Here is a 26000-nt window from a genome sequence, read left to right on the forward strand (position 1 = left end):
TTGTGGTTTTTCTATCTAAAGCCTCTCCCCGCCCCCCTTTCATATGCACACACACACACACACACACACACACACACTAGAAGTCAACAAAGGAGAATGGAGATTAGAGGTTGGAGGATAACGCATACCTTACATGACATTAGAAAGGAATGATTAAAGGAATGATCTAGCTTCAGTAGAAAATGAAATAAATAGGGGTGCCTGGGTGGCTCAGTCTGTTGAGTGTCTGACTCTTGATTTCGGCTCAGGTCATGATCTTGCAGTTGGTAGTTTGAGCCCCACATTGGGCTCTGTGCTGACAGTGCAGAGTCTGCTTGGGATTCTCTCTCTCTCCCTTTCTCTGTCCTTCCCCTGCTCTCTCTCTCTCTCTCTCTCAAAATAAATAAATAACTTTAAAAAAGAAAGAAAATGAAATGAATAATATTGTAGGATCTTCAAAATTTGAGATTGAAAAGCCCAAACCCTTCATTTAATATATGAAGAACTGGGACAAAGTTAAATCAAACATACAAAGTTAGTGGAAAAACTAGAATGAAAGCCCAGATTTCCTAGCCCTGTAGGATATTCCTTTCATTTAGCTAGTTCTTGATCTTGGTATCTTTATCATTATGGATCATTTTACAAACAGAACAAAACACAACCAACAAACTCCTTCTTGATGGAAAAGATATCTGAAATAAGTATTTATTGGTAGGTTTATTGTAGTTATGTTTTCAGAACATACCAAAAAAGTTTATTTCAGAACATTTTAAGGACTGAATTCTATGAATCCTGAAGAGTAACCATTCACCAGGCTTCTTAGAGTCTGCACCTACACTGTCCAGAGTTGAGTTATGATCTTAAATAACACCGAGAGAGGAAAAAAAAAGTGTGAAAAGTATGTGTTTCAGGGTCTGGGCATTTGCTTCAGTGCTATGGCTTTACATGTTATTATTTCCTTAAAGAATGAAAACACCACTTTGATTTTGTAGAATTGATACTACAATTCAACACCACTGGAGACAATTTTTCTCCTTATTTGTATTGAATATAGAATTCTATATAACATATAATTTTCCTGATAAATCTTTCCATTACCTACTTAGATTGCCACAGTTTTAGGTATCTAATTTGTCATTTTGAATGAGCCATGCTGCATTTGTGAATCATGCTGAATGTTCCTTATGAATTTTATATTGTTATTTCAAGTCAAGAGACTGAGCTCAAAAAACAAGTATTAAATGGTTCAAATCTAGGCTCATCCTTATCACTGGTACAAACAAATTTTAATATAGTTCTTTGGGAAAAAGAAAAAAAAAACTTTTGTTAACAAGATGAACATGCATTTAAAGATGATATGCAAAATCCAGGATGACTTTCAATTTCTTGAATCTAAGGGCTGTTTCCTATTGATCATTTAATCCAGCTCACTTAAAGCTTGATAAGATTTACAAAGCATTTGCTGTATGTTCTAAGCTTTAGGTGTATTCTACTCCATTCAAACAACAATTATTTGAAAATGATACGATTATTACCCTTATTTTATATGAGAGTAACCTGAGGCTTACTGAGATGAACTGACTCACTAGGGGTCACAACGAACTTGGGTTTCCAGATAAAGAAGTTTGACCCCAGTACTTACACTATAAATCTGTTTTGCGGTATTCTCAAAAATGTTTGTTAAAGTGAAAACAAAAAGGGTCTGGATTACCTGGAAGACTTTTTGGCCACATACCTGTGGGGTTTTTTATTTAGTAATAAAATTGTAATTCATAGCTGATTTTAACATTTACTTTACAGCTCAAGACTCTCCTGTTCATGTCAGTTCACCTCGTAGAGGCCATTATTACAGCTCAACCTCCAAATCACTGCATGTGGGGAATTATATCATATCTGACAGAACTGTTTTGTAGTACCACAGATATCACCATTATCATGGCTTTTCTGATGCATTCCATCAGTCTTGTTGCTGAGCCATCACTCACATTTCTTCCCAGACTTGATCTTCTTTTTTGTGAGAACACACACACACACACACACACACATCCCACACACACACACTCATAAAGCATTTTCTAGACATTTATGTATGCCTAGGAGAAAAGTTATAAGAAGGAATAATCTTGAGTGAAGATGCTCATTAATTATTTTTACCAGAGATGTAAGAAATTGGGGGAGACACCTTTAAGCAGCAGCAGGAAGGTTTAGCTAATATGGAGGTAAGTAAATGAGTATAATTTCTGGAAAATTTTTGAAATGAATTAATAAGCCAAGATTAATGAAGGAGTTTTTCAGATTAGAACATGTCAGTGGTTCTTTGAATTTTCACCCTACGCTATTCACTCTTCACCATCATCAACTTGAAGATGCCCATGAATACGAACCACAAAAGTTTGTTCAGACTAAGTGTTGAGTTTCCTTAGCTCCGTACTCCATTATCCCTGGCCTATCATTTTTGAAGAAGCAGAGTAGAGAATTCCAATATTGTATAATTTAAAAATACCTGACAGCACTCAATTCCCCAACATAAATGGGAAGATGACTTGGTCAGCCTAAAATTTCCAAAAGGCCCAGTAAGGTGAAACGGACACCACCCCAAGTAAGATTTTACATAATCACACAGACGCATCAGTGCAAAATTAAAACGGATTTCTGCCTGAGAATTCAAGAAATATACTACCTTGCCCCATATCGGTAAGAATCCAATTACCACAAGGATGGATAGTTACCCATGGCGAAGAATGGGATTCCAAGCAGGGTGGAGTTGTACTTTCCATCGGTGATGAAGAAGATCCCTGCTGCCGTGATGATGGAGATGCACACCGTGAGCACCCCCAGGAGGCCCAGGAAGGGCTTGCTGCGCAAACAGTCCTTCATGGAGCTGGAGAGGGTGGCTGTGGTCAGGATCAGCACAAGGCTCACCAGGACCTTGCTCCTGGCCAGGATGCTGGTCTTATGAAAGTCTCTCCAGAGGCTAAAGGATGCTAAAGAGTAGAGCTGGAAGTCCTGGTGCTCCTCCTGGAGCTTCCTCATAAGCTTACAGAACTCATTCTCCCACTTCTCCCCTATGAGGTCTTGGGTGGCAGAACCATAGGTCTGGAGGTAGTAGGTGATTTGAATGGCTCTGGCTGACTTGACCCGCTGGTCCTTGCTGTTTGGCACTTCCACTACCCCGCCCAGTTGGTGTCCAATAAAACTGTTCCTCCCATCCTTGAAAACAGAAAAAGGAGAGACTACAGTTACCAGAGGGATGCACATTCCAGACAACAGATTGTTACTCTAAGTGAAGGAACACAATGAAGGCAGAGGATGGCTCTTGCAATCGTGGAGCTGATGTGGGTGGAGTGGCATGTGAGGATTTTATATTTAACCTTTTGGAGTGTCATGGAATCCCATGCAAGATGATCAGGATTAGAAAGATGCAAAGAGAATTACGAAGCTATGCAAGACTCGCCACATGCATAGGGAAATGATCCATCCCGTCCCTACCCCCGTTCCCATCATTTCTGTCTGTAGCAGTCTATTATAACTCCTTTATGCAGGATCAAGTCTTACGATTCAGTTTCAGCCAAAAGTTTTCAGCTTCAGTTTCATGAAGCATGGCATGAGTTAACATTTCAAAAATTGGAAGAATAATCCATTTAGTAAATATACACTAAGCTTTTCAGGGTTAACACACACACCTACACCAACACACACAAACACACATGAACATTACAAACATCTATACTCTGGGGGTCCTGGGGGTGCAACGGTGTACTGCACACCACATAGAAGATACTATTTGTTTTGTTTTTACAATTAACACAAGAGTGTTGAAATGTTTTCTAAATATGAGGTGAGCACCTGCTCACTCATCATGATGTTCCCTCCAATCACCTGCCTCAGTCATAGGTTGACCTTTTCCCCATAGAACACAGTGGACAACCCCCCCCCCCCACCGATGAAACTGATAAGATTTCAGGTGGGCTTGTCAAAAGTCATTGTGATTTTAGAATTTCGCATGAAGTAGAGTAGACAAGGTCATAGGACTAGGATATTTATGAGAGAAGTGATCACTCCTCTTTAAGGTACAAGTAAGGTAGATACTGAGTTGTTTATTTACTTATTATTTTAGTTTATTTATTTTGTTTTGAGATGGGGGCAGAGAAAGAGGGAGACAGAGAGGATACCAAGCAGGCTCAGCACTGTCTGTGTGGAGCCTGATACGGGGCTCAAACTCATGAACCATGAGATCAAGACCTGAGCCAAGATCAAGAGTCAGATGCTTAACCCACTGAGCCACGATGAACCCCAGATATGCAGTTGTTTAATTCGGAGCAGTAATTATCAACCGGTGTGCCTTAACACTCAGAAAGAAATCCCTGATGGCCATCACCAAATTTAAATCAATTTGGATATTTTCTTTTTGCCACAACTGTCATTTACTTCAGTGGCAATGGTGGTCAGATGCAATACTGAGCCCAATAGCAGGTCACAAGATGGAACATGTCATTGAAAATGTGCTGCAGGTACCACGTGAAATGCAGGCACAAAGGTACTTAGTGCCATGAGGAGAATCTGCATTTGCTACGTCAAGCAAGATATTTATCTCACAAGGATATAAAAGCATAGAAGCAGAGCAGGAAACAATTCTTTCTAGAAAGGTAGTGCAGAAGGGCAACAAACCCAAACAATCTGCTAACCGTGGTTGTTATCACAGAATTGCAGCGCACTCTACCCTCAAATAGACACCTGTAACCAGTTATTATGGACTCATTTAGTCAGACTCTGTATCTGAGGTACTTGTTCCTATTTGTATTTTTAACATGCACTAAAGTAACTATCATACTTGAAAGTGTGTTGCGGGCACAAAAAAGTTTGAAAAATTTACAGCAAGTACAAATGTTGTTAGTGGTATCATTAAGATTTGTGAGGAGGAAATTTCATAGTCATTTCACATACCCATTTGCCCCTATACGTTAAGTAAAAGCAATTTTTCTGCTTAATACAACCTGACCAACTCTAAATGAACAATTTATTTCTAAATAAGAATTTGATTTGAGGTTTTTTTTTCCTTCCTTTGCTTGGAAAGTCTCCCCCTTCCAAGGCATCTTTGTATCTTTGTAAACTTTCCATCTTTTTCCATATATATATATATATATATATATATATATATACATATATGTATTATAATGTATACATATATATATATATATATATACATATATGTATTATAATGTATACATATATATATATAGTTAAAAACCTGAAATTCCAGCTGGAGTTTCCCCACTCTCTCTTTTTGAAACCTTGTGGGCTTGTCTGATGAGCTGCAAGTGAAACAGTAGGAAAGCTTCAAAGAAGGAGTGGGCATCTTGTCCCAGCACTGAGAGACTGGAATATGGTTTCCACTCTTTAAAGAATTTCCACTCTTGCTCTCAATTAGGCTTGTTTATTTTTGGTTTAAGCTTGGTATAATTTTTAGCTCCACCCTGGTTTCTACTTCTTTGAAATCCTGCCTGTGATGTTGACATGTGCTTTTGATTATTTGAAAGAGAAAGTATTTTAAAAGCTATATTTATTCACTTAAGAATGTGCGTTCCATCTGTCTTTACTCATTCTTGTCATCAAAAAGATTTCTCAGGGATCTTTAACAGCGGAACAAAGATTTATGCGTCCCTCAGGCCTCATTTGGAGATTATAGTGGATCAAAGAGGGCACTGATAATGTGCCTGGACAAAAGTCAAAAGTCTACAGAAGGCAAAATACAGATTTTTAAACAACTGATCTTTATTGAGTTTGGCTAACTGCTCACCCCCCTTTTGAAGTTGTCTAATTGCCATTTCTTACAAAAATTACCTCATAAGAGATACGCTTTCATCCCATTATATTTAAATGGATGTAACTAATAGAATGAATTTTTCTCTCTTAATTTGTTCTACTCCATGCACCAGAACAAAATAAACAAGGTCTTTAGACGTCCTTGAACAGAAAGCTGTGCTGAAAGGTCCACATTTTGTACAAGCCATTGGCCCAGTCATCCTATATGATCTTGAGAAATCATCCCAATGTTTCTCAGAACTATACTGAGCATATTTTTGTAAGGCAAAATTCTACTGTTTTGTAAGGGATGGTAGAAGAGTTTGTCAGTTTCCCAACTTTAACAGTTCATTGGTAGGAGAAATAGAGAATGAATAAAACATGTATTGTAATTATCCTCTGGGCAGAACTTCCCTGGACCTGTAAGCAGTCAGGGGGGGTTAGTGCCAAGAACACCTAATCAGGAGTCCTGTGACCTGGCCTGCAGCACAGGTCTCAGGCTAACTGGCTAAGAAACCCTTGGCTGGTTCATTTCCCCTTGTAGGTTTCCATTTTCTCATCTCTAAATGAGCAGATATGAATATAGGAGTAAATGTTTACATAATGTTGAAGATAATTTTCAGCTCTATTATCCTATGAAAATACTACCTATAAAGTCAGATGTGAAGGCCAGAAATGATATCATTATAATAGAGCCATGAATTAATTATTTTTATAGCATAACAAAATCTTACCAATCACCAGGTAGGACATTTGTGTTTAACAGGTGAGCAAATGTAGAGGCTCAGAGAAGGCAGACCTGTTAGTCAAAGTGATGAACCCAGGGTTCCAATGCAATTCTTCTGATTTCAAATCCAGAACTTTCTAGAATCCTGTGGGGCTGACTTCAGGGAGGCCACTTTGGTTCCTAGTCCCCACTAACTGTTCTTTTTTTTTAATGTTTATTTATTTTTGAGAGAGAGAGAGAGAGATAAAGCATGAGTGGGGGAGGGGCAGAGAGAGAGGGAGACCCAGAATCTGAAGCAGGCTCCAGGCTCTGAGCTGTCAGCACAGAGCCCAACATGGGGCTTGAGCTCACGGACTGCGAGATTGTGACCTGAGCCAAAGTCTGATGCTTAATTGCTTACATGCATGTTGATTCAACTTCCTCCTTTTCCAACAAAACCTCTTACGCAAATTCTAAGATTCCTTTAAGTACAGAAATCACATTTGTCGGCCCGAAGATAAACCTTAAAAACATGACAAAATGGTAACATGTCCCTTTCAATGCTCTCCTGTTTCAGTGTTTTGCTGAATTGAACAGACATCACTAACAGGAGGTGAACTGAAGTTCCTAACTCCACATCCTTGTGCCCACTTCTGCTCTTCTTGTGCCCACTTCTGCTCGTCCGTTACTGCACATCGAAGCCAGAGCCCACGTGCACAACTCTAAATGAGATGACACCACTTATGCACTTATAATCTTCTACGTGCTTCCACTTGCACTGGGAAGAAATGAGAATTCCTTACCAGGTCTGCAAGGCTCTGCATGTCCCACCGCTGGCTGAGCCTCAGACCTTGTCCCCACCACTCTTCTCCCCATGAATTCTATTCCAGCTTTCCTGTCTTCCTTCCTATTCCTTCAACACCCCAACTTTCACCACATGGCCTTTGCACCTGCCATGCCCTCTGCCTGGAATGCCTTCCTCTACTCTTCTATGGCCAGGGCTACTTCTTCACGGAGGTCTTACCTTTAAAGAGAACATTTGAACTGCATGCTCTAAACTAGACACTTCCTTCCCAGCCCTCACTTTATGATATGCTCCTATTTTGTCTTCTCCCTACAAAGGATTTCTGTCTGAAGTGATCTTATTGAACCATTCAAATGTTCCTTCAACTAGCATGTGTGTTCGCTGAGAGCGGACACCTTTCTTATCTTGCTCACTGACAATTTCCTGGGGTTTAGAACACAGCCAGGTATGTAATGAACATCCCATAATATTTAACTCAGTTCACCCTGAGGTGTATATAACTAATCATACGTTATTTTTTTTAATGTTTGTTTTTATCTTTGAGAGAAGAAGAGAGACAGATCATGAGTGGGGGAAGGGCAGAGAGAGAAGGAGACACAGAATCCGAAGCAGGTTCCGGGCTCTGAGCTGTCAGCGCAGAGCCTGACGTGGGGCTTGAACTCACAAACCATGGGATCATGACCTGAGCTGAAGTCAGATGCTCAACTGACTGAGCCACCCAGGTGCCCCCATGCATTATTGTTATAGACACTATTTTATTAAGAACAGGAAAAGCAAGAGACAGCTCAAAGTGTCTGAGGACAATCGGGTCTCGGATGAAGAAAGGTGTATATAGAAATTGGAGGCTGGTACAGGAAAAAAACCCATAAATTTTACCTTTTTTTCCAATCCCCTTACTCTACTGTAACATTTCCCTAAAATATGTTTCCTCCTCTATTTTCATTGTACACCAAACACGTAGAGTAAGATAGTCTACTGGCAGGGGGACTTAGTGAGTCCTTGAGAAAAGAATTTGCATGCAGGTCTGGGGGCAAAGGACAGCCAAAGTGTTCAAGGAACTGAAGGAAAAGATGAGGTCTGAGGCTAGAGAGCAAAGCAAGGTCTTTTAAATTTAAGAGCCAGGAAAGCCTTATTAGGGAGCCAGAGTTAACTGTTCTGCAGTAAGAAACCACTGTGAGTTTTAAGCAGGGAACCGCACACTTTACTTTTTGGAGTGCTTTCTCACTGTACCATGGGAGATGATTTAGGCAGTAAGGGTGACTTTAAAGGAAAGAGTTCCATTAGGAAGTCCCTGCGGTATTTCAGGTTCTTGATGCAGCATGAAAAAAAAAAAAAAAAAAAAAAAAAAAAGTCAGCCCAGGCAGTCTGTGGTAGGTAAATTGTTCCAAGGTGAATCAGTGCATTTACAGGTCATGATGCTACCTCACAGCCACAAAGCATCTCATCATATTCTCTCTCCAGGAGCAGTAATGTCAGAAGAAGAAAAAAAATATCTTGAATTCTTTAGGTCTTATTCAGTTTACAGTAACTACTTAGTAGCTTTTAAAAATTACCACCCAATCCAAAGCTCTACAGTGGAAAAGGCAACTAAGACTCTCAGAGATAAGATCAAAGAATAAATTCTTCAAGAGATAGGAGAGGAAAGAGACATTAATGTCACAAACTATTGGGCAGAGAAAAAAAATTACTCAGTGATGCTTTGAAATTATAAGGGAGTAAGTGTCATATCTGCTCAATGTATGTGCTAGGTTGACATCAAGATACTTTCTGGGATTGCAAGATAATTTAGCTGCAGACCTCTGTCCAAGACAATTGCATTTCAGATTTCACTGATTTTTGATGAAGTAGACACTGCAAGGATATTGGAAACTTTTAGATTATCAGTTGTCTCGTATTGCTGAAAAGAAAATCTTCCCACGTATAGAAGACAGCGATATTTCTTCTTTTTTAATTTTAATTTTTATTAAAAAAATTTTTTTAACGTTTATTTATTTTTGAGACAGAGAGAGAGAGAGCATGAACAGGGGAGGATCAGAGAAAGAGGGAGACACAGAATCTGAAACAGGCTCCAGGCTCTGAGCTGTCAGCACAGAGCCCGACGCGGGGCTCGAACCCACGGACCGTGAGATGATGACCTGAGCCGAAGTCGGACGCTGAACCGACTGAGCCACCCAGGCGCCCCCTTTTTTAATTTTTAATTTTAGAGAGGGGCGCCTGGGTGGCTCAGTCGGTTCAGCGTCCGACTTCAGCTCAGGTCACGATCTCGTGGTCCACGAGTTCGAGCCCCGCGTCGGGCTCTGGGCTGATGGCTCGGAGCCTGGAGCCTGCTTCCGATTCTGTGTCCCCCTCTCTCTCTGCCCCTCCCCCGTTCATGCTCTGTCTCTCTGTGTCTCAAAAAAAAAAAAAAAAGTAAAAAAAATTTTTTTTTTGATTTTAGAGAGCAAGGGAGGGGCAGAAGGAGAGAGAGAAACTCAAGCAGGCTTCCTACTCAGTGCGGAGCCGAACACAGGTCTCAATCCCATGACCCTAGGATCATGACCTGAGCCGAAACCAAGAGTCAGATGTTCAACAAGGCAGTGATATTTCTAACAAAAGGGTAAGTTTTGTTGTTGTTTTGTTTGCTTGTTTGTTTAAATAAGATTTCCCTTCTATTTATTTCTGAACTTATGTCTCTTTGTTTTATTCTCAATATCAAATATTGTAGAATAAACTGCCATTAAATGAAATCCTCAGCTATCTTGGATTTCCTCACCAGAGTTTCATATTTAGTAGAAACAAGCAAATAATGAGAAAGAAGGTTCCTATAAGGTATTTAAAGAAAAAAGAATCAAAATGCTACTCCTGAAACCATTACTACACTATATGTTAACTAACTTGGATTTAAATAAACAACAATAAAATAAAGTAAAAAAAAATAAAGAAAAAGGAATCAAAACTTATTTTGAAAATGACTTTAAAACATTGAAATGCCCTAATAAAGAACAAATTAAATTTCTTATGTCATATTACTAAGCTAGGGTAGTGCAAGTGTGTATTTTTTTTTTCAAATAGCAAAGTTAAAAAAATAAGGTTTGTATTGTTGAAATGAAATATGAAATTTAGCCTACCGGAATAGAAGTTTAAGAATACACTCTAGCATACCACTTTTTTAACACACGTGGCAGACTCAGTTTTATGACTTAAGAACGTTCTTTGCATTATCCTAGGTCATTTTGTGAGAAAGTGCTTTGCTGGAGTAGCCTCAACTCACCAAAGAGGACACAGGCTCGTAGCAAGAGGAAGGAATAAGGTTCTACTAAGTGGCACAGCCAATCACTTATTCCTCTTTCTGACTCCGTCAGGCATGTTCCTAACACAGCTGCACCTATGTTTGAATAGTTTAAGAATATATTTGAATGAAAGGAAGTATAATACAGCAGTTATGTACAGACTCGAGAATCCAACCGTCTCGCTTAGAGAACCAGTGTCAACATGGACAAGGTGTGGAGCTGTCTGGATGTCAGTTTTGTTACTGGTTAAAGTAAGAAACGTTGGGGTACCTGTGTGGCTCAGTCCATTGGGTGGCCGACTTCAGCTCAGGTCATGATCTCATGGTTCATGGGTTCGAGCCCCACATTGGTCTCTGTGCTGATAGCTCAGAGCCTGGAGCCTGCTTCGGATTCTGTGTCTCCCCTCGCTCTCTGCCCCTCCCCCGCTCACACTCTCTCTCTGTCTCTCAAAACTGAATAAACATAAAAAAAAATAAGAATCATAAGGCATTGTGAGGATCAAGTGTGCTAATGCATATAAAGCATTTAGAATAGTGCTCAGAAAGTGTTGGGTATTATTCTTATTAATGTGTCATACATTAAATGTTTGAATGATGCTGTTTATTCACTGAGACATCTAATATTATTCTACGTTTCCCAGCAAATATCTGTAATGTGATGAGAGAACACAGGGCCCAGAATCCAAGTATCTGACTCCAAGTTCCAGTTCTGCTACTATACGGCAAGGTGACAGGGCATGACTTCTCGGGATAGCAACTCCATCTCAAAAATAAAAGGCTTGGCTTATATTATTTCTAAAGGTTTCATTAGCTCCGTATTTAATGATTCATCTCTGGTGAAGTCATTAGACACTCCGAAGTAGGCTAGAAAAATCTACCCTAAGGGAAAAAGAAATAAGAAGGAAGAAGAAACACAAGATGACCCATGTTCATTTCCATAGAAACAAGAAGCTTTTCGTCTTCTTTAAAATCTGGACCCAGTAGCTTTTCTCTCTTGGAGTAATTTCCAGAGAGAATGCTTCTCCAGTGGAAAAAATCAAGAGTTTGCCCGATTTTACCTAGATGCAAATCATCTCTCAGTAGCCTAGATGAATTGATTTCTTATTCAGTAAAATTCATTTTCTCTTCAGCTCTCCATGTCATGAGTACCCTGTCTTCAGTTATTTGTTTACTTATCACAAAATTGGATAAATACATTTAATTTCTCCTTTACTGATGCAAAATCTGTACACAAATTTATTTTAAAAGTATGGAAGTAGAGTTAACATGTACATTAAATGTGAGGCATATAACAAAGAACTTTTTGTTTTTTCTGTAATTCATCTTAGTGACCCTATCCCAAAAATTTCATTTGAAAGCAATAGGACTATTTTCAGTGAGTCTCTCACAAAGGCATCAGTATAACCAGTCACGGGCAAGTGTTCCATATCAAAGGACATTTAGCTTTGATGCAATTCTCCATAAAGGAAGCTGGCCATCAGTCACAGGGGAACGTTTGTGGAATGCACAAAGGCCTCAAGTGCAATGCCCCCTTCAGGAGAAGGATTAAAAGTCCTACTCTTGCCTTTCTTTTGGGGGAAACTCTCTCCCCCAAACATTCTAGTTTACAGTCACATGCTGTATCAGGAGGATGACATCCGAGTCATTAGCACCTCTGAGTGGAAAAGTTGATCAGACGAACAACCTACAGACTAACAACCTACTGAAGCGAGTAGAGCTCCAAAGATCCTCACAGAAATGGGAAAGAGAAAGGGTCAAAGGCAGAGGTATTGCAGGTAACTACCTGGGGCAGCAGTGTGGTGAAGTCTTGGTGTGCTCAAGGACATGACACACGCAGGGAAACAGTCAAGAAGGGTAGAGTCATTCATTCATTGAAGACACATTCAGTGAACACCTGCTCTGTGTCAGCCAGATGTTGAGGTTAGAATGGTGAACTGCGACAGTTCCTCTCTTCAGAAAGCCTTTGGGGTGGAGTGGGAGGGGGATACAAATGAGCAGAAAGGCATTTAAAAATATATAGGTATTAAGGAAGCACTGAAAAGCAATTGTCTAGCCTAGCAGGGACTAAGAAGACTTTCTGAAAAGGGGTGCATCTTAGCTGAGCCCTGAAGCATGAGTAACAATTGTCCAGATGAAGATGGGGTGGACATGAGGAAGGAGGATCTTCCAGGCAGAGGGAACAGCATATGCAAAGGCCTCAAAAGGAGAATATGCATGTTGTGTTCCAGGGACTTGGAGAATGACTGGAATTTACAGTGGGGGTGGGGAGGGCGATGCAGAAATGAGTACTGGTAGTGAGTATGGAAATTTGCTTTATTCAAAAGCTGTCTTTGACAGCAGTGTGAAAAATCAGCCTTAGGTGTGCCTTGGGATGGAGACAGACACTAAAAAGGGAGCATGGGATTGTTTTCTTGCCTTCCTCACAGCTTTATTTAAGCCAAGACCTACCTGATTGTACGAACATTATTTTTTAAAAAAATTTTATGGAATTCACACTATTCTGGAAAATAAGTTTTCCCCACACCTGGGTTTCTTCCAAAGAACCATGTCTTCCTGAGTGCTAGAACTTCTTGGAGAAAACCTTCCTTCCTAGAGGTGCAGGAGTTGCTAACAGTGATTTACTTCTAATGGTTCCCATAAATCTCACAAATTCAAACAATATATGCACTGAGTGTCTGGGAAGGCAAATTGCTAGTGTGTGCATAGAAAACAAGATAAGGACAAATACACAGAAAGAAAAAAGTCTCTTCCTTGGAAGAGTTTGTACTTTTGTTATAGAAACAAAGCCTATAAGATGGTGAGAAAATAAAGCAGCAGAGAAAATTGGAACTCAGAAGACATTGCTGAGGAATGCAGATAACTGCTGAGGGCTGCAAAATTATATACATACAGCATGATCTCAACCATGTAAAAATAAATACGCATGTAAAAATATTCAAAGGAAATCATCAAAACTTACACATTGGCTCTTATTTGGTATGAAATTATAGATCACATCTGCTTTCTTGGTTAGTTGGGCTATTATATATATATATATATATATATATATATATATGAAAAACTATGGACTCATCAACAAAAATGATAAAAAATAAGTATGTTAAGGGAACTGTATAAAGGGTAGTTAGGAATGGGAAGGATAAATTAGGTTTGATTTCTGATCACACTTCACTTAGACGAGCAGTCGAAGAAGAGGGAGGGCCAAGAAGCAAGACACTTTTATTTCCAGGCTCAAGTCTTAAGCAATCTGCCTTGTGGCTTCTAAGTCAACTTAAGTTATGATGGTTCATTCTTCTCCCTGAAGGACTGTGGTTTTGCCCACTGAAATATAATGAACAACAGTGGTCTACTTAAAGTCACAGTTAAATAACAACAGATTCCTGGCTTCTAGGGTAGGGTATAGTGCTAACTGTTGGAGATGCAGGAGAGAAGGATCAAAGGAGAAGACTTCCAAAGGGAAGGGCTGGAGAAGGTGCAAGGCCTTAGGACGTGTTTACACAGCTGAACAACCCGGGGCTCATAAGGAACGCCTAGAGCCATTAACATTGTCCAGGGCTGGATCCTCCTTCACACCTGACCCTTCCTAGTGTTATAGAAACCAATTAACTCAAAATTCAACCTTGAAAAGCTAAACCATTAGATTGAATAACACACTTGCTTAGCTGAGTTTATGCATGTAGTCTTTAGCAATTATCCTAATAAAAGAAGCTTCATTCTGGAGTCAGGGCCTCATTCCCACTCGACTATGAGGACCTTCACTTCACTGCACTTTGTTTGAGGACTCATCTTCTGTGACTCCGGCCATACTCCCTGCAACAGCTAACACTCAAACTCTCAAGCTGATCTGACCTTGCACTGGTGCTGTGGTATTTTCTTGGCAAAGAAAAGATCATGAGAACCTTGGTGGCTTAATGTCACTTTTCTTCCTTTGAACTTGAGTTCCAAACTGACCCTCATGAGGTTCTTTTTAATTTTTGTCTTTGTATCATTCCTTCCCATGCATTTTTTAATCTGAAAACAGAAGCCAAATTAATTGACTCATTATGTACAGGATTTGCTGTCCATAAAACATCACTCTCAGCAGAAACTTTCCTTCTTTCTTGAAATATCTAGACCATTGTAACCACAGAGGTCTAGACTATGAGGTTGGTCAAAACTTCTGGGAAATATGCTGTTGATTTATGCAATGTGGAGATAGCACTGCCATGTATGAACTCCATTTTTCTAATTTCTTCTAATTTCTATTTTTCTTTGTTTTCCAAGATTGTATAAAATTTTCATTCAAAGGGGCCTCTACTGATGAGTCATACATGTTGCCTTTTACCATTGCTCTGACTAGCCTTCCAGATTTAGAGAAGATAGAAAATGAAGGTGAAACATTTCTCAAGCTAAAGGAAATGAACTTGGGGCACGTATTTCAAGGAAAGGTAGAGGAATTGACATATTGTGAAAGAATGTGAAACGGAAAAAGTAGCCTTTATTTGCAGTTGTGTGGGTGAGGTTAGCTGTGTCCTTTGATAAAACAAAAGTAACACCCTTGCGTGTGTACCGAAGATAAATCAGATCTTGATCTCTCATTGTCTTATTATGAACAACCTCCCCACCTCTTCCTTGCTCCATTTCCTTTCTCTTCTACTTCTCCTGCTTCTTCTGCTTTTTTCCCTCTCTCTCCTCCCCTCTGAACCCTTTCTTTCAGTTTTCCTCCCCCTCCCTCTCCCGTCATTGTCCTTCCTGTATTTGAAAGACAACTACCTAGAAGCCACAGTGAAGGATAATTATTGAACTATGTCAGTAAAATGCTAGATAAAGAATACAATGCTTGCTTAAGTCCATTTTATCGTCACTAAATTACCTCTCCTTTTTAATCCCCAAAGGACAGACATGCTTTGAAAGTATCATGTGTGATACACATTCTAATGAGATCCATGAAATTGTTCTTTACTACTACCAAGGCATCCAACCTCAAAGATATTAAAATAATTGAAAGCCTTTTGATAAAGCTAAGAAAGCAAGGACTCTCCTATCTCACAGCTCCATGTGGGAGTTAAATATTCCTTCTCTCAGCATAGGAGATGAGGGTGTAATGGCTCACCTTTGCAAGGGCGTTAACATTTTCTGGGTTGATGTGGCATATTTTTCTCAAGTGCATGGGCTGATCTTTGTTTTAAACTCTATATTCTTGGATATCCGTCAAAGGAGCATCTGGACACCTTTAGGAGGTGCACTTTTAAGATACCTGAGTAAAAAATTAATCCAAAAGCAAAGTGTGTGCTTTTTGCAAAAGATTATCCAAAAATCTTTGAAGACTTCGAAAATAATTTTCTGCTTGTGTTGCTTGAAAGAGAAAGAACTGCTTTTCTAGTTGTCTTTGTTTAAGTCTAATATTAAAAAATAAAAATATCTACATACAAATACTTGCCTGATATAGGAAAGAAGTAACCCACTTAAAGTGAGGAAATAAGTCAGAAGCACATTAAGTTATGCATAATGACTGTATAGACTTTAGCTTTAGTAAGGAAGGTAAAATTTCATGTTATTTTATTATCTGAATCAGACAAAGTCATGCAACATTCAAATATATGTGTTTTTATTTAAATATTTTTTTAATGTTTATTTATTTTTGAGAGAGAAACAGAGCACAAGTGGGGGAGGGGCAGAGAGAGAGGAAGACCCAGAATCCCAAGCAGGCTCCAGGTTAAGAGCTGTGAGCACAGAGTCCAGTGCAGGGCTGGAACTCACAAGCCATGAGATCATGACCTGAGCTGAAATCAGAAGCTTAACCAACTGAGCCACCCAGGTGCCCCCATGTGTCATTTTATACTCATGTGATACTTCTCAATTAATATATTCATTATTTGATACCATATTCTTATTTTTGGTTTGGGACATATGGTGACCTTAATAAGTTAGGTGGTAGTCAATTACAGTGACTAAAAGCATATATGATGGATTATACCAAAATGTTTTGGCAATTGAATTACTTTTTATGCAATAGGGGTTTTTATGCAGTAGGGGAAAATACTAAGGCAGACAGTTTCATTGTAATGAAAGTAATCATCACTGTAAATTTACCATTCAAAATTAGGCCAATTTTAAGGGGTCAACCCACATTCTAGCCTCTGGGAGTTTGATTGCCTCCACTACATAAACATGATTGCTGCTTCTTCCAGCCACACATAAACATCCCTCTTGGCCGTGTCAGTTCTAATATCTCCTAGCTCTATATCATGAAGTTTGGAGACAATGCTTCTCATCAAAATTGTGCTCCAGTTTCAGGTTGGTTTCAATTTATGCTGAATTTTCCAAATAGTGCCAAGTTTCAGCAGCCCCATTTCGCATAATTGGACAATCGATATATTTTTTCTTCAGCAAATCACTACCTTTCTTTCCAAAGCATAACACTTCAGCATAGAGGATTCTCTCGAACCCTATCCTTACAAGGTGTTAAGAAATAAACTGAGATCTCTTCCTCATTCTTCAGACCTACAACATATTCCGGAGGTATCACACGCCACGTGTCTGACATTAGCAGTTTGGTTTTACAGTTTGGAGAACTTGGGGTTGAGTGCTGATTTGGCTACTTAAGATCACTGTGAGTTTTGGAAAGTTACTTAGATTCTCTGAGCCTCTTTTGTTAGTTATGAAAGGGGGCTGTCTAGCTCATAAGTATTATTATGAGAAATAAGTTTGATGGTATTTGAAGAGGGATGGCACCCCATTTGTTATTTCGTAAAGGCTCTATCAAGAGTTATTATCTAACTACAAAATGACGGTTGAGTGATTCAGTGATATTAAAATGAAATAAAAACAGGGGCGCCTGGGTGGCTCAGTCGGTTAAGCGACTGACTTCAGCTCAGGTCACGATCTCGTGTGCGGTCCGTGAGTTTGAGCCCTGCGTTGGGCTCTGGGCTGATGGCTCAGAGCCTGGAGCCTGCTTCCAATTCTGTGTCTCCCTTTCTCTCTGACCCTCCCCCGTTCATGCTCTGTCTCTCTCTGTCTCAAAAATAAATAAACGTTAAAAAAATAAAAAAAAAAATAAAATGAAATAAAAACAGCATGGCCCTTGGCAGCAAACACATCCCATCTACCCTTAGCCTATACTACAAGTACAGGAAGTTTCCAAGGCTCCCTAATTAGGGTATATTTAACTAAAAGGAGGAACAAAAGTTCCTAAGTATCTGTTCTAGTCCTGAGGGTCCACTCTCTATATGACTTAGAGCTTGGTCCCAGCTTAACGCAGATTCAGGAGACAGACTGCATCTTGTATTTTTTTTATATTTTTTAAAGTTTATTTATTTTGAGAGAGAGAGACAGAGAGAGAGAGAATGAGTAGGGGAGGGGCAGAGAGAGAGGGAGAGAGCGAGAATCCCAAGCAGGCTCCATGTTGTTAGTGTGGAGCCCGACACAGGGCTCAATCCCACAAACCGTGAGATCACGACCTGAGCCAAAATCAAGAGTCTTAATCAACTGAGCCACCCAGGCACCCCTGCATCTGGTACTTATAGGGGAAACCTAAAATGATTGGTTTGATTTCCCCTTAATATACTCCATATGACCACCTAAACATTGGCTTTTTCTATTTTGGAAAACAATTCAATATCAGAGCAAATTCACTGGGAAACTGAGCTCATGAAATTTACTCTCCTCCGCAGCAGGCATCCCAGTGTTCATTGGGTTCAGGAATTTAGTCAGGCCTGCATGTCAGCACTGCCATCTGCTTTTATTCCTGGCACCAAACAGGTGGGCTTCTAGATGTGACAAATTCCATTGTAGAAAGAGACCCTGCAGCTTTGTGGCACTCTGTGCAGCCAGGACTACGATGGGATGATGGAAGCAAGAACCAAACCTCCTGATTCTACAATACGGCTGGGGGGCGTGGGGGTGCGCTCACTGAACTGTCCTTCTGTAACAAAGAGCACCTGGTGAAACCATGAAGGAGCCTGTCATAGCCTCTCTATTTTATCACCTTTATGTACATTTCATACATAAAATGGCAGCATGCAAAAGGCAGATGAGGTGATTCCACATTCACATTGTTTCATATTGTGTTTGCTGACCCAGTATCTTATCACCCTACTGGATTCCCAAAGGAATATAATTTCATCAAAAGAATTTGCAGCACACTTTGATTTTAATATGTTTGTTTCACTACAACATTTCATGCTTTCTATAGATACTACCCTACTCGTTCTTTCCGGTATTCTTTAACATATCACAGGCATCACTGACGTCTATTCAAGAATGCCAAGAGCCCTGTGTCTATTACGGTATTAATATAAACCCAATGCATCTCATCTTCCTCACTGATAGCAGATCTCTTTATTCAAATAACTTGATTATATTAAAGTGAAAAGAAGGAAAAAACACAGACAGAACGAGAAATGTAAACACAAAAAGGACCCACATAGACATGGCTTCTAACTTAACGCACCCAACAAACTAGTGTTTTAGGGCACCTGCTACAAGTGAAACTATTTTCCAGGCACAAAAATACAAACCGCTGGTTCCTTGTCCTAAAGAACATTCACCATCACTCTACCTTACTAAAACACAGGTTAATTCCCTATAATTTTGCAAGTAGTCAGAGAATTTGAGGCGACTATATCACACCTTCCTTATGAATAAGGTGAGAGGCTCTCTTTTTTACACAGCTTATGTAAAGAAAACAGCCTAACATCCTTCATTTACATAGAGGTACTTTGTGGAAGCACAATTAACTTGGTAAGTGGGTGTCTGCTTTGACTGAAAGATCAGGGCTATTTGAAGCCACTGCAATCAGTTACATAAGCAGGTATTTAGGGGAGACTTTTCAAATGCATATTGCTATGTCAATGCACTGTTAAAAAAAAAACCCAATAATAACACACAAACCGAAAACAACACTCCCTCAGAATTGGGGCTGGCAGCTGTCTGGACTACATTGGAGTTATTTACAAGGAAATACTGAGCAAGTGTCTAAAGGAAAGGAATGACAATCAGCACTGAGCTACCCAATTTGGATAATGAAGGATTCTTCTTGGTGTGGAAGGCAACGAGGCCCACCACTCCCTCCAGCAGCAGGTTGTTGTTTGTTAGTGTGTTTGTTTTCCTCCCACAGCAGTTTAAGCAATGATGTTTGCTATTTCTCATCCAGAACAGAAAAGAAGGATAAACCCAACAGAGAAATCAAAAGGGTCTTGTGTACCATCTGAAGGAATCTGGAAGAGTTGCCATTAAAAATCTTTAAAACAAGAAGGGACCTGATGAGATACAAGTTAGAGGTTCCCTCTGATAGCAATATGGAGACTGGTCTGAAATGCACGTGTGCATATGTGTGTGTGCATTGGGATTTTACAACAGGGTGACTGATGAGTAGGTTCCAATATATATTCAGGTGAGAGATGAAGAATCCTTAAAATGAACAAGGGGCAATGGAGAGAAGAGAAAATGGTATTTCAATAAAAGGGTATTTAAGGAGTACAATGGATAGAACTGGGTGACTGACTGCATGTGAGTAACGAAGGAAAAATGGAAGAAGGAAATGATAACCGTAGAGTGTGGCTTAAGAGCCCGGTGTACATCAGGGGCACTCACCAACCTAAAGACTACGTTTGTGTGGGATTAGGGGAACTGGAATGGAGCCCGATAATTTTGAGTTTTAAGTACCTGGAAAACATCAAGTTGGAGATACTTACAAAGAAAGAAATTGCTTAAGGCAAAGGCTAGAGATGAATACTTCACTGGTATACAAATTTAGAAGCTTGATATAAGGCCACACTTGTCCAGAGAGTGAATAATGTGAGCATACAAGAAGCTGTGGTAAGAATGCAGAGGAATAAGGAAAATAAGATCAGGAAAATTCATTAAAAGGCAACTAATGCAGAAAAATAGCAACCCATTTTGTAGAGTCTTACATATGTTGATGAAACATGTCACCAGCCCTGATAGGGAAAATATATTAAAGAAAGGAAGAGTCATCATGGATGGCAACCCATTTGCTGACAATTGTTTAATTATCTCAGAAAAAATTTTTGTAGGACGTGAGCTTACAATACACTCAAATGTTCCAATTCATTGAAATGAAAGCGGTTCAGATCCAAAGAATAGTCTTCAGTTGGAATATTTTCTCAGTGCTTTAATAGGAAATTCCCGCCAGTCAAGTGAAGTTGCATCCTGTTCAACCTTTTGAGATGAAGGATTTGCCTTTTAATGAGAAATTTGCATTTCATTATAATGATGTACCCCTCTGTCCTTGACTTGGTTATTCTCTACAGAAGGAGTGACTTCTTTGCACCATGTGCTCAGCATATAGTAATGACAGATTCCAGAAAATTTATCTCAGACATTAAAAAGAAAAGGCATAGTTAAAAGAAGTGAGTACAAACACACACACACACACACACACACACACACACACACACACACATTCTCCTCTCCTCTACTGGGTTCAATATAAAGAAAATCTTTAGAGGTGACCTCACACATTTCCTGTTTCACAGCTAGGCATCTGTGAAGACAGAACCAGTCATGAAGAGTTGTGTTAGACCAGGTCATTTAATATGCTAAGAATTATTTGTAAAGGGGAGCTTGATCATCAAAGTCACCTGACTCAGTAGTATAGATTCAGCAAGGAAATAGTTGCACGCGCTCGTGTGTGGGGGGCGTGTTGGAGGAGGAGTGGGGTTCAAAATTTTAACAATAAGGCATAGCAACACCTTGAATAGACACAAGTTAAATTAAACAATAAAGAAATAATGAAATGACCTCCTATTTATAAAGCAATAGCACATTGCATTAAGAATAACAACTTAATACATTTGCTGCTTATAATAAAGAAATAACATGGTCAGGTTTTCAAGTTGGATCAATATGATCATTAAAGCCACAGTATTTCTGAGGAAACTTCAGAAGTGTCTGAGACATGTCAACTTATTTTCAAGAGAGTCTTATATATTTGGTAAATAAAAAGTTCCAACTTACATAAAAATTTTAAAGAACCTTAAACTGGAAGAAAACTCCTCTGGAGTCTTATGGTATTTTCTGGATCAGTCAAATAACATTTTTAATCACTATGTAGTATTTTGATTATTTTTTCCCCCTTCCTCTTTACTGGAAACTCCCTGAAAGCAGAATAAAGTGTTTGATATTTTTGTTTTGTTTTGCAATTGCCTGTGATAGAGTATCTTCTCAAAAATCTATTGAACAAAGAGTGGAATGTGTCTTATCAGCTCAGTTTTTTTCTCTTTGAATTGTGTATCTTTTCTGAATAGAAATGGACAGGGTTATGAGTACATAAAGAAACCAAATGATCTAACTTACATACGAAATTCCAGAGTTTGAAATGGGCTTCTAAGCAATATAGTTAATCATTTCCCAGAGGTTATGTAGCTAAACCTCCTACCAGTATTATGGGAAGTCCTATTTGCTGGAAACTGCGTGGATCTAGAATGCTATAATTAGGGGAATCTGTTACATTTACAGCAGTGCCCCCCTTATCCACGGGGGATACACTCTGAGACCCCCCCAGTGGATACCTGAAATTGTGCATAGCACTGAGCCCTATATGCACTATGTTTTTTCCTATGCATACATACCTGTGATAAAGTTTAATTTATAAATTAGGCAATAGTAAAAGAGTAACAACAATAACTAATAATTAAATAGAACATTTACAACATGTACTGTGATAAAAGTTATGTGAATGTGCTTTCTCCCTCAAAATATCTTCAGGTACCGCACTCCCCCTTCTAGTGATGAGGTGAGATGATAACATGCCCACGTGATGAGATGAAGTGAGGGGAGTGATGCAGGCGTTGTGACAGAGTGTGAGGCTGCTACTGACCTTCTGAGGATTCCTCAGGAGGATCATCTGCTTCCAGACTGAAGGACTACGGGACACGGAAGCCTCAGAAAGTGAAACCAGGGATGGAAAGTGGGGCAGGAGGGGGGTGCTACTGTATGTTTGTGGAGATCGCCAGAAGCTGGGAGTGAGAAGCTCCCGGGCCTCTGGAAAAAAATGTGATGCTTCGTACTCTTTCCATCCTTTCTGTTACTGTTTAAAGCCTGGCACCCTCTTCTATCTGTGACTATAAAGAAAACTAAGTGGCTTTGTAACTTAGAAGTCCTGTACCACAGTCTCTCTTCTCCCATCGGTGATCGGCCTCCATCCAACTTGAGCAAAAAACATCTCAAGGAGCACTGCCCTGCCCGCACCTCCCGATCAAGTGGTACAGGACTTCACTTTTCATCTGTAGAGTTAGTGGAGCTCACGTGGTAAGCAACACCCCTGCCGTGTGCATGGTCTTTCTCAGTGCCCGGCGGTGCAGGGAAGCCTTTAAAAAATACTATGCTTTCTGGAAACTCTTCCTCCAGACGTGCGGACACTTGTAATGCTGGCTTACCACAGCAGAGAAGAGCAACACATAAAAGGAGCAGGCAGATGGATGGGATCCAGGTAATTCGTATTTTTCTCTTTGTGGCAAAATGGTAGCTGGACGAGCACCAAGTGTATGGACGCGATTTCTGCCTTCTCTCAAATGTCGTTTCCATTGATTCCCATAGCTTTGCTTTTACCTCTTATTTGGGCTGGAGATTTTTACCATGAGGTGCTGTTATTGTGTGTTAGACAACATATTGTGGGTTGGGCAACATTCCCCAGAAATCACCTTTAAGAATATTAATTCCGAATGGGAATGATTAGTGTGGATTATATTTCTTTCTCACTCACAGGTCAGCCCAGAACAGCAATCTGTTACCTTGGAAAGCAGAAAGCAAAGGCCTGAGAGACAGACTCATTAAGTAAGTAGGTTCTGAAGAGTCAAATATGAGGCACGCCTTGAGGAACTCTGGGCCCCAGGGAGGGGGGCATTACATTTTACAGAAAACTCTGGGATCCTGAATGTTGGAGAAAAAGAGACAGCTTAAGCAAACTGTATACTTTTGACTAAAATTAGTTGTGGGATTTCTTTTGTGTGACAGACAGCTAAAATAGTCATTGTTATTCTAGAAAAAAACAAAACAAAACCCCCACAGGTTCATATGACCTGAAATGGCAAGTGTTAAGCAGGCAGATTTAGACCTCAATGAAGGCACCTCTGGATAAAGAGAGATGCAGAAGGACAGTCATTTCTAGGAGACCACTCGTGGTTGTGAAAGCAGAACCTGATAAAGTGGGGCCTCGGGCTCCGGCTTTCACCAAAAGGGATTAGAATTAAAGCCTGAACGTAAAGATCAGCGGTTGACTGATGGGAATTTTTTTAATCTCCTTGGAAAAAATGAAGATTACTCAGGAAACTTTTGGCTAACATCTCATAGGACAAAGCTGAGGGTGGGAAAGCATTACATTTTTTTTTATATTTTGTGATTTCAGACAATTACATTGTCGTTAATATTTGAATGGAGGTTTGAAATTTTGAAACATACTTGAAAAGTGTAACAGGGAGAGTGCTGGGGTGGGAGAAAGGGGGTCCTCGGACCGAATGCTCTCCACTCCTTTGCTGCTTCTTTCCCTTCGGAGCATTGGCGCACTGTGCACTTTTCCAGATCGGTCAGCAGATCCATCACTCAAGCCATCATTACTGTCGGCACCACCTCTTATCAGAATAAACTCCCTTTGCAGTCAATGAAACTCTTACTTTTCACTGATTCATCTCACGCTCCAACCAGTGATTAGAAGAACTGAGTAATAATCACATCACAAAGTACTGAGTAATAGTAAGATGTAGTTAAAGGTATCCGGGCAGTGAGCTACCTTATCAGAAGCAGCAAAGTACCTTCCTTTCTAGAACAGTTGTTGTGCACTTTCTGTGTCCACCTTCCCCCAACCCCACCCAGAAAAGGGGAGGACATATTTTTCGAAGAGTCAAACCACTTCTTCCCGATGCTGTACTATTCTTGTACCCTAAAATATGTATCAAATGCAAAATGTAACTGCTTTTTCTTTACTTTTCTTCTTTGAATCATTTTTTCCCCTTATCGTCTGCATAGTAAATGACTAGCAACCTCTTCATTTTGCAGAGAAATACATTGAAATATCATGATTTTTCCTCATACACATAACATACCCTTGACACACTTACTTGGAAGATGGTAACCCGTGACTCCACACAAACAGCTCAAACTCTACCATTTCTAATAAATAACCAAATATGAGGACAAGTTGAGTTGTTCTGGATTAGGAAAACCAATCCCTTCAGGAGAATCTAATACTTCACTCCATTACAATGGTTTTCAAAGCGTGTTCTCTGAACCAGCAGCATCAACACCACCTGAAAACTTTACAGAATTCCAAACAGTCAGAATCAAAAACCCAGGGGAGTAGGTAGGGCTCAGCAATGTGTGTTTTAATAAGCCCTTGGGTGAGTCCAACGCATGCTCAACCTTGAGAACCACTGCCAAGAACGTCCTTCTCCTGAGCTTCAAGGTCAGCTCATTGGCAATAAGTCAAATTTCACACCAGAAACACGGCAAAAAGTTTCATATTTTGGTTGTGGTTGTTCCCAAGAAATTAAGTATGTGCATGTCAGTAGACGATGGCTAAAAGAAGGGGATCAAGAGAGATTAACATTTAATGAGAAGAGGTTATGATATGATTATAAGACAGACTGAGGCTCACTGGCACCCAGGAGAAAATGAGAAAGTGCGAAGGTGAAGAAGTAGGAAAGCACTTAAGGAAAACCTGTCACACTGAAGAAATGTAGAGGTACACACATTCTAGAAGCCAAGGGTCCTTTTTATCACAGAGGAAGTGAGCACAAATTTGTGTCTTTTTTTCTTTTTTTTCTTAAATCTCATTCTGATCAAGCTTGGGCTTAGTCAGACATGCACTGTGAACTTCAGAAAGGAGACTTCAAGAGTTTCAAAGAAAAAGTTGACAGAAGCTATGACGTGCAACTCCATAACAGAAAAAGAAAGCTCAAAGGTTGGAAAAGGCTTAAATATATCACGCAGGCTATGCAAATAGAAATCACTGCACTGAGGAAGGAAAGGGGAGAACCTACAGAAAATGAGGTGGCATAGAATGTTCTCCAGTTAGGTTACCTTTTATAAGGAAATGTCCAAAAATGTAAATAAGGAGACAATTTAAAAGAACATCATGGGGGTGCTTGGGTGACTCAGTCGGTTAAGCATCGGACTTCAGCTCAGGTCATGATCTTGTGGTTCGTGAGTTCAAGCCCAGCTGTCTGTGCTGACAGCTTAGAGCCTAGAGCCAGCTTCAGATTCTGTGTCTCCCTCTCTCTCTGCCCCTCCCTCATGCTCTCTCTCTCTCTCTCAAAAATAAATAAACATTAAAAAATAAAAAAAAGAACATCATGGATCTATGAGAATAGTGTTCAGAAGGCTAAACTTAAAATAAGGCACCAAATGCTAAAGGTAAGAAAAAAAGTTCTCTTTGTTTGGTGTTAATATTTGACTTGTTTTGTTTTTCTTTGTTTGGACCGAGAAGATAAGAGAAGAAAGAG

The 26000-nt window shown here is 39.8% G+C and overlaps 1 protein-coding gene across 1 annotated transcript in view; it reads right to left on the bottom strand.

Moving 5' to 3' along the window:
• PTCHD4 (patched domain containing 4) overlaps nt 1-26000 on the bottom strand; it is a 178320-nt gene that overhangs the window by 119434 nt on the left and 32886 nt on the right. Inside the window, exon 2 of the mRNA XM_042985297.1 lies at nt 2709-3189. Within this exon, the coding sequence (XP_042841231.1) occupies nt 2709-3189 (481 nt within the window). The remainder of the gene's footprint in view (nt 1-2708; nt 3190-26000) is intronic.

This window comes from Panthera tigris, chromosome B2 (genome assembly GCF_018350195.1).
Source record: "Panthera tigris isolate Pti1 chromosome B2, P.tigris_Pti1_mat1.1, whole genome shotgun sequence".
Classification (NCBI taxonomy): domain Eukaryota; kingdom Metazoa; phylum Chordata; class Mammalia; order Carnivora; family Felidae; genus Panthera; species Panthera tigris.